Source organism: Curcuma longa, chromosome 17 (genome assembly GCF_044706935.1).
Source record: "Curcuma longa cultivar G26 ecotype Majalengka, Jawa Barat chromosome 17, ITB_CL_G26_1.1, whole genome shotgun sequence".
NCBI lineage: Eukaryota > Viridiplantae > Streptophyta > Magnoliopsida > Zingiberales > Zingiberaceae > Curcuma > Curcuma longa.
The window spans coordinates 268,502-280,328 of record NC_133877.1 but is presented as its reverse complement, the minus strand read 5'-3'; the positions used below and the strand labels follow the sequence as shown (position 1 = coordinate 280,328).

Below are 11,827 nucleotides of genomic sequence, written 5' to 3'. Positions count from 1 at the left end.
TTACATTTATATTCTTGTTATGTTTGTTGTAAGAACAGCTTGTAAGAGGTTTCTCTGTCTAAAAATATCTGAAAATGAGAATATTCTAGTGGAGAGAAATCGCTAGGAATAGACCTTGGATTAGTAGTTTTAAAGAGACGGATACTAAATAAAATCTTAGAGTTATGTATATAACATCAAGTTTGAGTCAAGATTTCTGTTGCACATTTAAACACCAAACCCTCATTAAGAGGAAAAACGATTAGAGCTAATCCAAACACTTCAATTGTGCTAAGAGATTTAAACAAACGTCACGCTTGGGCATTCAATTGTACTTGAATGCTATAATAGGAAGGTGAAAGGTGGAGGAAGACTCAGGAAGCGCATGATTTGGATGCCCGCATCCTTTGAGGCGAAAGATTAAACACTATCGCCGAATGACAATAAATGTTATTTGATGAATGATTATTCGTTTTAATGAGCGTTTTAATGCCATTAAAGGTCCAACATTCAAATTTAGCCTTTTGAAGCAAATTTAGAGCATCTTAGTTCGATCTCCAATTGGATTATATTTGAGTGTTTAATTTGGAAGAGTAAATTGTATCGAGGGATCCACGATAAAGAGTATTTTTGGATTTACTTTGATGTTCAATAAAAAATTTATATGATAATTATATTTTTTTTGAATTTGCATCCCTACCGACACTTATAATAATAATAATAATAATAATAATAATAATAATAAATCTCTTATTTACTTTTTCTAATAGAAAATTTGGCACAGCATCAAGAGAAGAGTAGAAGCTTTCTAGTGGTTTTGTCTCATGCCTCAAAGTCAGAGAGGCGCCAAAGTCCAACCCTGATTGAAGAATAGAATAGCCATGGAAAGCGATGCCCATGATTTATCTTTTATTTCTTTGGAAAAAAATGGCAAAATAATTAAAAAGACTTGCAGTTCAGCCACCTAACCCAATTACGAATGCTTCCGCAATTAATCAAGCATAAATTATCATTGTGTGATCACAAGTAGATGACCAACTAGAAAACCAACTCATTTTTTAAATTTATATCCTTTCAATATCTAGCCATGTTCTTCCACCGTCAATTTCATCCTCTTCGCGTCACACGGTCGATCTCACGATCATCTGTGAGTGAGGAGATAAATCAAAAAGCTACCGTTGTCTACGACGGAGGAGGATATTACCTGGACTTCTTTGATATTCAATCCTTATCCACTATCAATTTCATCCTCATATTTTTAAAACGTGTGATCTGATGATCATAAATTTGACATACTTCAGCAAAAGGTGGAATTCGTCACCCCAGTGGCCCTACACGGTCGATCCTACGATCATCTGTAAGGAGATAAATCAAGAAATTACAATTGACCATGACAGAATAAGATATTATCTCAGCTTCATCAAGATTTAACTCTTATTACTTCAATAAATTTATTCCATCATAATCGTACAATAGATCTAATGTAATAGTTTCGTGAACCTGAAGATTGTTCTTTTTTATCTTTAAAATTATTATATTAATTCATATGTACAAGAAGAACCTATGGTCGGTTGAACAAGTCCACCTTATCAGTTGTCTTCTTCTTCAGGTAGAAGAGTTGATCCACTCATTGCATAATACTTTCTTCGTTTTTTCCCCAAAGATCATTAAAATCTTGTTTATCAATCACATGTTTGATAAACAAGAGTCCAAAATGTGAAATTCCAATAGTGTACTCCAAATTTGAAGGTCAAATCTTTCTAAGCCTCAAGCTCAATTCAATGGCACTCGAATTTGAGGTGCCTGTTTTTGGCTTGTAGACCAAGACTCCTTCCCACTCCCCTGTAGATACTGCAGCGAGAGTTCGTTTCGTCTCTCTTTCTTCCGATTCTGTAGCGAAGAGGCGAAATTGGACGCATCCACGGAGAGGAAGATGGGAAGCTGCTTTCGCTGCGCCGGAGAGCCGAAGACGGATGACAAGGACTCGTTCGGGCCTCCCCCGGGTACCTGAAACACGAATCCATGAAAAAGCGCCTCTTTTTTTCCCCTCTTAATCTGTGTTCTTGAGTCATTGGGTCTGCGTTTTGAATCTTGCCCAGGTTTTTGATGTTGTTGATTGTGTGACTGGTTTTTGAATTTGGATTCTTTGGATTTGAGTTTGTCGATTAGGTTTTGAGAGCAACCCTCCTGCTGAGTTACTCGAGAAACGGCGGCGTTGGTTGATCGCCTATGTTGGAATCGATTGCCCGATGCTCTCCCCCAAAACCCTTTCTTTAGTACGGCAAAGTTGCAGATGTAGCCTTTCAATCTGATTTCGCTTGACATCGGTTTCCCAGTTTTCCATTTTGTTTCTTGACGAACTAGTCTAGGTTCCTTTGTGCCACAATAACCGGATGAGAATGAGATTCTCTGCGATCCCTCGGCTTAATCTTCTGCTGGATCCTGCAAAACCTAGATTTTACCTACTCTGGCATCGCATAACAAGCTTTTTTTACGAATACTATTCTGCATCAGCATAGTCATTCCAATCCATACTCGTGCTTCGTGTTTGAGCTCTTTGTTGCTTCCAAATGGTAAAGTGCATTTCAGGCGATGATGGTCTGAAACTCTGAGTTAACAAGGTACATGCTATATGTATAATCTCAATAGTGATCATTGGAGTTGGTAGATGTAGTGTGAGATCTTTTGTCTAAAGTATTGTAACTCAAGAATCATTATAGTCGTCCATTTCCTTCTACTTCATGTATCAATCTTTTGCAACCTTGGCTTTTGTTGTTCTAGATGTGTTTCTTAGTTTCACTTGTTGATAGATGCTACTGTGGTAGACTTTGTAGGAGACAAGTCCAGGTCCAGGTCCAGGTCCAGCTACAGCTCAAGCTCATCCTTGAAATCCAAGAAAGGGGCCTCAGTTAATGGAAAGCAAGAGATGTCAAGTAGTGGATCAGGGTGCATTGCTGCTCAGACATTTACATTCCGGGAGTTGGCTGCAGCAACAAAGAACTTTAGGGCTGATTGCCTTTTGGGTGAGGGAGGATTTGGTCGAGTTTATAAGGGCAGGTTGGAAAGTAGCAATCAGGTTAGTCCATTTGTAGTCCAGTTCTCTCATCTCCTTTATTCTGTTAAATGCATGTCAAGGAACAGAAAATGTCTAAAATTAGATTTGAATGGCAAGTAGCAACAGTAGAAGCAGTAGAATGCTTTAATTGTTTTATTTTATGTAAGAACTTCCTATAGATGACTCACTAGTGCAACACTTTGTTTGTATGACTGTTGTTTCTGGTATATATATATATATATGATAGTGTTGAAATATTCAACAATTTTTTATTATATTTTAGAAACTGTAGGAAAATATAGAAGTATCGAGAAAAGAAATAAGACTAACACACAGTATGTATTGATTTAGAAAAAGCTTATGTGAGGAATTCATGTTAGATATTGAGACAATATTTATGATGATGTAATGATAAGAGTGAAAACTTACGGATTAATTGAAGCATTTCCTATAAAAATTGAATTATATGAATATAAATTTAGCACATTCCTACCTTCTAAATGTGAAATACGCATCTTATACATAGTGAAGTTTTTTCTTCAGTTAGCTCACGAGTTCCTACTTCTTAGAAAAGAAACAAGTAGAAATGCTTATCAATTTTCAATAAAAAAAAAGGTAAAAAGGAAAACTAAAAAAGTATAATTTGTTTATAGAATTTGGAAGATATGAGATTTGATATTGGTAACTCTATGAACAAAGTGATCGAAATTCTTGTAATAATATGTAACTTATTACTCTCTCTCAGTTATTAGTGGAAATGATATTTTTAATTGATATATTCTTATATTTAAAAGTAAATAAGTATTGGAATCATATTGGTCAAGCACGATATGGTGTCAAAACTATATTGTTCCAATCAAAGATTGAAACTTTGGCACACCTAGAAATTTTAAATCATGATGACAATCATTATCCATTTAGGAAATTCCAAAATATATAAATTGTATATCCTCCAACTAAAAAGAAAAGAATGCATTTTTACATTCATTATTATGGTCAAGAAAATACAACAACAATCACAAAACCTCTATCTCACTAAGTGAGGTTAGGTATAGAAATCCTCGTATGCTATTGGGTTTGATCCCCTACTATATCTTCATCTATATTTAAATGAATTTTATTATGTTTCATCATTGCTAACCAAATTTTCTTTGGTCTCCATTATGGTCAAGAAGATTTTTCTTCAAATGTGTAAATACTTAATTGCTTGGTGGTTAAAAGTTTCTGAATATGCACATCATTTCTACAGATTGTGGCAATAAAGCAACTTAATCGTAATGGCATGCAAGGAAACAGGGAATTTCTTGTTGAAGTTCTTATGTTGGGCTTACTCCACCACCCAAACCTTGTTAATCTGATTGGTTATTGTGCCGATGGAGATCAAAGGCTTTTGGTGTATGAATATATGCCTTTGGGATCCCTGGAAGATCATCTTCATGGTACTCACTTACAATCTTGTAGTCATATCTGCAACTGTTAGATAAAGTTCTTTCTACTGTGAAATACTAATATGGTTACAACAGACCTATCTCCAGAAAAGAAGTGGCTCGATTGGAATACACGAATGAAAATAGCAGCTGGTGCAGCAAAAGGATTAGAGTATTTACATGACAAAGCCAATCCTCCTGTTATATATCGTGATTTTAAATGCCCTAACATTCTGCTTGATGAGGGTTATCATCCTAAGTTGTCGGATTTTGGCTTGGCAAAACTTGGTCCTATTGGTGATGACACTCATGTATCGACTAGGGTGATGGGTACATACGGATATTGTGCACCTGAATACGCAATGACAGGGCAGCTGACACTAAAATCAGACATTTATAGCTTCGGAGTTGTTCTTTTAGAGCTTATTACTGGAAGAAAGGCCATTGACAATTCCAGAGCTGCTGCAGAGCACAATCTTGTTGCATGGGTGAGGACTTTCTGCATTCAGTTGTTTTCAACATTCCTTCTTGTTTCCATCGCTGAATATTGCTTTCCCAATTAAGTCATTTTCATCTATTTCTCAGGTTTAAGTTAAAACCTGAAAAGAGTATTGCTTCAAATTTCAGTAGTTATCTTTTGTTGAGTTAAAAAGGACCAATCTGTGATGTTTTGTTCAAAGGTTTATGTATAAGAAATATCAGAGGGTATCTAGTTAGTGTTTTGAAAAACATTTCTGGTTCCAAATTGTACCAATTAGAATTGGTTACTTTATGCTTTAGAAGGAAAGGCTAAAAGGGTTTCTCTTTTGATAGAAAAGCAAAGAGGATTGTGGCTTTGGTGATTCTAGAAACTAAGAACTCTTTATTGATCCTTGCAGATAAAATAGGGAGATAAACTTTTTCCTCCTGTCAGCCAAAGAGAACTACTGAATTCTTCTCCTTACTTTCCCCCTAAAACCTTGTATTCAAATTGCAGGCAAGACCATTGTTCAAAGACAGGAGAAAATTTGCGCAGGTCGTCGATCCAGTGCTTCAAGGTCAGTATCCTCCAAGGGCCTTATATCAGGCACTTGCTGTGGCTGCAATGTGTGTACAGGAGCAACCTGCAATGCGGCCCCTCATAGCTGATGTTGTAACAGCTCTCACATACCTTGCTTCACAAACTTACAACCCTGAAAGCCAACTGAACCAGAATGCATCTCGTCTGTCTGCACCCGGCACGCCTCCTCGAACAAGAAAAGCAAGCGAGAAGAAGATAGGATACTGAGCAGAAGCCAAGCAGCCATCCTATGCTGTAAAATTGCGAGTACCAGGGCTTTTGGTTGGTGAAAGTGTTCCCTCTATTCGTAATTCCCTTGGTGTCTGGTGTCAATTTTGTATCATATTCGATGCCAGGTCGGTCTCTCACTTTCTAAAAGAAGTTTGGTTAGTAAAGTGATTCTTTTGTTTGTTATATGTACGTAAGAAAACTCTCGAGTGCTTGTGATTATTCTGTAGATACGAGGAAGGTGGAAAACTTAAAGGCAAGAATGTCAAAAATCTTGAAAGAACACATGGATGATGATCACAGGATAATTATCAAGTTTGAAGAATGTATTTACTTCCTCAGAAAGACGATACATTTGCATCATCAGTGTCCCATAGCTAATAAGTTAACCAACTTTCTACATTGATCTTTTGGTTAGGCAAGGAACCACTAATAGCTATGATGTGGTGGAGATAACACGGTCCGCATGGCAGGACCGGTAAACAAAGAGTTCAGGTGACATGATCATGATTAATATAGGTTCCACGTGGAGAACCAACCTGATCCATCGTCTTGTTGAGCCAATCTCTTGAGGGTCGAGCTGACTTCTTGATCAGCTAAGCCATTTCGACTTGTCAAGTCGTCGAGTTGTTGAGTCAACCGGATACAAAAAGACATAGGAGCATGACTCCTCTCTCCCATGATATCCACGATTATCTCTCACTCATGAAAGGAAGTTTTCTCTGCCTTAACATCTGATACTACTTTGTCCTTTTTGTTGAAACACTTTATGACTTAGGTATCAGAGTGATTTCTTTATGTATAACTCTCGATGAACTCTTTGATATTTGTTACTCTCTATAAGATTTGACTCTATCACGATGATTACGAAGTGATTTTTACCTGCCATCTCATGACGGTGAGATTTCCACACTGCAACAAATTAAAAAACTTTTAATTATTTCTCTTTATATATAAATATAATTAATACAGTGATAAGGAAAAGAGAATATTTGAATTAAAAATTTTATTAACCTAATTAAACACGACTAACAACTAAATAGACTTTCTTATATATAAATGTAATTCAAACCTAAACTAACCAAAATAAGTACAAATTAATTCTGATTTGAATCCATTTGACCCTAATTATCATATCTTCTTGGTAGGCTCCACCTAATTCTAAATCAACCTCCACTAGACGCTCCAAGCCCAAATATTAGTTCTGTTCAACTTAATTAGTAGTCGATTTAAAATGTAAAAAATTTTAATAAGATAAAATTTGGTATCTAACATTCTCAAAAATTCTTTTTTTTGTGTTTTATCTTATGTGATGTTAGGAGAGATTGTAAAACATCGATTAGTTTATAGAGGAAGAAGAAATGTCTCATTTTCTTATTGCTTGCTGATTCCACCATTCTAGTGATGAAAGTTGAGTAGATTATAAGTGTAAATTATTATGGAACAAAAAAAAACATATAAAATTTACAAGTGACTATAGCTAAAAATTAAAACTTAATTGGTTATAAGTAATTTTAACTTTGAGCATTAAGATTAAATTAATCTAATATAAATAGAAGAGTAAACATGCATTAGTAATTTAATTAGTTATTAAATAAATATCTAATTATAATAAAATAGGTGATTAAAGATTACAACTTATACTAATAAAATTAATCATATTATCATTAATTAAATAAGTATAAAACCATATTAGAATGGCACAATACACTACTGAAATTATATAGTTCTGGTTAGAGAAGAAAACTCTAGCTGCCAGCTCAAGATTTTAAACCTTGTATACGACTCTATGGTTGATTATATTCCAGAAGTTAAACATACAAAGCTCATAGTTGTCTAGTTCTCTTAGGAAAAATACATTGCCGAAACAGTCATTTTTAACTCTCTTTACACCCTTAAAACAAAACATACATGCTATCAATGAAAAATCTAGTGTCCCTAAGATATTTCAGAAATATAGGTTTAACTGGATGTTTTGCTTGTTTCATGTTTTATGTGCATGCATATTCTCTTTAGTATACTTCTTATTTGTTGGTCGTTCATTAATCTGACATAGTAGATAGTTGCACCATGTTATCAGCAGAATCAAGATCCGTGCAACTTCTCTTCTCTAAATTTATTTTTAACGTTCCCTTATCTGATACATATTTCTCACTATTATTTTTCAGGGTATTGCAAGAAAACTTGTGAAAGCTGCACTGGAAGAGGCTGCAAAGAAAAGATGGAGAAGAATCGAAATGAGGTACTCTGACCTGACAAAGATTGATCGTGATCTAGAGTTAGGAGGCATTTCCATGATGATATAACTGCCATAGTTCTATTTCTTGGATCCGAATCTGATAAGCAAAAACTTCTATCATGGTCCTGTACTCTCACTCAAAGGAGTTGGTGTTCCTGTCTGAGCAGACGTTATAAGTCTATCAGACTCCAGAGGCTCCAGACACTTCATCCTGGGTCTCCTCAGACCTGATTCAAAATCTTTCCTTATTCTATTAGCATGAATCTGTTTTCAGGTTCTAACATGGCCCTAGTGGTCCAAGGCGAGAAGGACAGGAACAACATTCTTTAATTTAACTTGAGAGCTTGCAGTTTTGCACCGGAAATAGATAAGTATAGCTATTACAAAACTCTTTGGTTTGCCTTGACAGTCAAAGGGCTGGCTTCAAATGTGTCAATATCTAGTTCGAAGTCACAGCCTCTGCACTGCAGGTAAAGGACTTGGGACTTGAGTGATTTATAATTTGAATCTTGTCGTATATTTCTTTATTGTGCTTCTACTTTTTTTGTTATTTGTTGAGACGTGATATAATTTGACTACTGAGTCTTTTCATTGCTAACCCTTATTTCGCAGTGTGGCTGCTCAAGCTTTTCATTATTCTTTTTCTCTTGAGGCTTGACGGTGAGAAGATGAAGCACATCTTCTGGATCCAGTTTCCTTGGTTTATCGTCTTATTCCTTCCTTTTAGGATGAAGGGTCATACTAGGGAAGTTCTACATCATTTCATATTTGGATCGACAGGTTTTTAATGCATTCCATTTAATCCTTTGTAATAATCCAACAGAAAATCTGTGAACCAGTCCTTGAATAATCCAAAAATGGTAGGGTTTCTATGGACCCGAAACATTAAAGATAGCAAATATAATAAGTCTTATGCCTCTGGATTAATTCGAATCAGACCTGGGACAGTAAATATTTGGACAAGCAGTTTTTTTTTTCTCTAATACCACGTTAATCCTGTTTGATTGATCGTTTATCCTGAAAGTTTTAGCTCAAAATGTTGCAATGGGATTAACATATCTATTTATTTTAGTATACCATTTAGTTGTTATTCTTTTCCCACTGTGGTTCCTCTGGTATCCATTCAATCTGTTTTAACCAATAATGTAAGAACTCCTTTTCTTCTGCAAAAGGTGGAATCTGTTAAATTAACCGCAAGAAGGTATTGTAAGAACCTTGCCAAAATCTGTATGTCAACTTATGTCCGGGGGCATAATGTAAGAACTCCAAAATCATATGTCATTGTCTTGCTTTCGTAAAGAGGACATTGACAGTGAAAAGGGAACACATTCTAAGAATGTGATATGGAAATTTATTCTCTTTTCAACTGTTCTTGCATTGCAATGTCTCAGCTGCCCAAGTTTTGGATGTCTTACTTATTTCTAACAACCAACAGACAATTCTTTTTGTCTTTCTAGTGGATCTTCTGTGATTAAAGAGGATAGACAGTGGCTTCATTCAGTGGACATTTGCTTTAAGATGCCGTAGGGAGAGGAGAAAGAAGAAAGTTGACAGTGATGATGTGGGCTTTGTGGGCTATTTGCTTTCAGGTTTGCCAAACCTTGAAACTTTGCTGAGGTTTTTGTTCCCCAGCACTTGCTAACCAAAGCCATCTAGAGAAATGTAGTGATGTTGGTTGGGTTGACGATGATAAGGTGTTGTTGGAACCAAAAGGCGAATTTGGTGTAGTGGAACCATGTATAATTGGACTATTTGCTATAGGATTTGTCACTATCTATTCGACTATCTCTATGGAACCATGAGCTCATCTAGTTATCCGAGGCTCGGTCTAGTACGGTAGTCGGTATCGTAGCTAGTAGCGTAGGTCACAACTATTAGTGTGCCGATGGTCAATGTAGCCCTTTGGGTTTAGTTGTTAACGATTTAATGTCTTTGGTCACTGAATTATCCCTTTAGGATGTTGACACACCCTCTCAAATTGATGATCAGGTGGAGGCAAGGGTTGAATCCTTTCTCTTTAAGATGATATTGCTCTACTCGTGTGCTTATTATTTATTGACAATAATCTTTAAAGCTACAATTACTCCGATTCAAAATAGGAACACTCTAAAATTTTTGGAACCCTTAGGTCTTATTCAATAGTCTATTAATTTGTAAAATGAGTCCCTCTTGAAAAATCTTATTGTCTTTTCTCTTTATAGGCAAAGAAATCTCATACAAAAGTTTTTCTTTTACAATAAAAATATAGACAATAAAAACCTAAAGAAAACTTGCAAGAGCTTGATCGTAACTTTCTTATGAAGGGCCATAAAGAAAGAGAATAAAAATAAATTTGGAGTTGGAATTATTATAGAATAATAGCTTTATCATTGTAGTACAAACTCCCTTTGTCCCTCTAGTCAAGCCTTCCAAATAAGTTTGATAAGTTTCAACTAATAGTTTTGTCTAATTCTAATCTATTCAAATTCTTTCTAATCAATTGAAATATAATCGTTATCTTCAATCAATTTAATATCTGTCCAATCAATTCAATATTTATTAATCAACTCAATTAGATAACATTATATATATTTTTAGTAGATTAGTTAACTCAAAAATATTCTTAGAGGATTAAATCAAATTCAATCGATTTAAAATCTATCAATCAACTCAAGTGAATATTTGCATCTTAATGTTATGAATAGCATCTTGATTTGTAAATAAAAAATTCTTTTATCTTTCATGTTCTTGTGCATGTCAAATAACTTATTAGCCGTTTTCTATTGTACATGCCACATAACTTATATTTGTTCAAGTTAGAGTGAGCATAAAATAATAAAAAATAACTAATTTAAATATTTTATACGATTTTAACTTGGATCCTATTTTAATAATACATAATAAATTTCAATAGAGACAAATATTTTAGAGGTCAATCTTTTCATGTACAGAGTGTGTCATGTTGATTTCATGCTATATTTTTTCATGCTGCATATCATTTTCTAAATTATATTATAGATTTACTCAATAGAATATAAGGTCATTCAATATTCTATTATTATATTTCATGATAAAGATTTTTAATCTAGGTCTATGGTGGGTTGGAGAATGAAAAATAAAAGTGTGGTAAAAAAATTTTAAGACACTTTTAAAATCTAGATGATCCTATTCAAAAGTTAGTTAATTTTTTTTAACAACTTTTGAAATGGTTTAAAGTTTTATTAATTTTTTAAAATGTGTTTAATGTTCCATTTTGTCGTTTAAATATTTTTTTTAATAAGTGAGTTATCCAACTGACAATTTAAAAAGAATAATTCATTTTGTTGTTTAAATAATAAGTGATTATCGAAACGAGAAAGTCGTCCTGAAAGTTTGGCCGTCCGTCTATAAAAACGCATCTCCGGCGAAGGGGGGATTGCGCTCTCCCGGTAAGGTCAGTGTCAGCTCGACCTCCGCCCACACCGCCGCCCCAGTCGCATAAGCGCTTCTCTTGTCCTTGCGCCTCTCCTCTCTTCTCAGATCACGCTTAAAGTCCGCGACCAGAGGCCGGCCCTTCTGCGCCGACCCACGCCGGCGCGGCGGAATTCTGCCCGCCCAGCGCCCGCCTTCTACTCAACCGAGACCTCATCTCCCTTCAGGCATGCAACAGGATTCCCTTGCTTTTCTTTTCTTGGTTTTCCAGTGAAAGATTGGATTTTGAGCTTCTGAGGTCGCCCAAGTCCGAGGTAATTACTGCTCAAAATTGAGTTTTTCTTCTGCTCTTATCGTACTTTTAGCCTTTTCCCAAATCCAAAACTATATAACCATCATGTTTTTTCTTCTGCTCATTTTATCCAAGCAGGATTATGTTGTTCGATGTCGTGCTCTTCAATAAGATTCAT

At 35.2% G+C, this 11,827-nt stretch overlaps 1 protein-coding gene across 2 annotated transcripts; it reads left to right on the top strand.

Annotated features, from left to right (window-relative positions):
- The first annotated feature begins 1,585 nt into the window (after window positions 1-1,585).
- On the top strand, window positions 1,586-5,914 carry LOC141848266 (putative serine/threonine-protein kinase PBL7). Of its 2 annotated transcripts, none has more exons than XM_074736319.1 (5): window positions 1,586-1,982; window positions 2,814-3,055; window positions 4,284-4,473; window positions 4,558-4,949; window positions 5,438-5,914. In XM_074736319.1, the coding sequence occupies exons 1-5, from the start codon at window positions 1,913-1,915 to the stop codon at window positions 5,726-5,728; spliced, it is 1,185 nt and encodes a 394-aa protein (XP_074592420.1). In that variant the 5' UTR covers window positions 1,586-1,912; the 3' UTR covers window positions 5,729-5,914. The 2 variants fall into 2 exon arrangements, with proteins under 2 accessions (XP_074592420.1, XP_074592419.1); XM_074736318.1 differs by having other exon boundaries at window positions 2,805-3,055.
- Window positions 5,915-11,827: the final 5,913 nt, after the last annotated feature.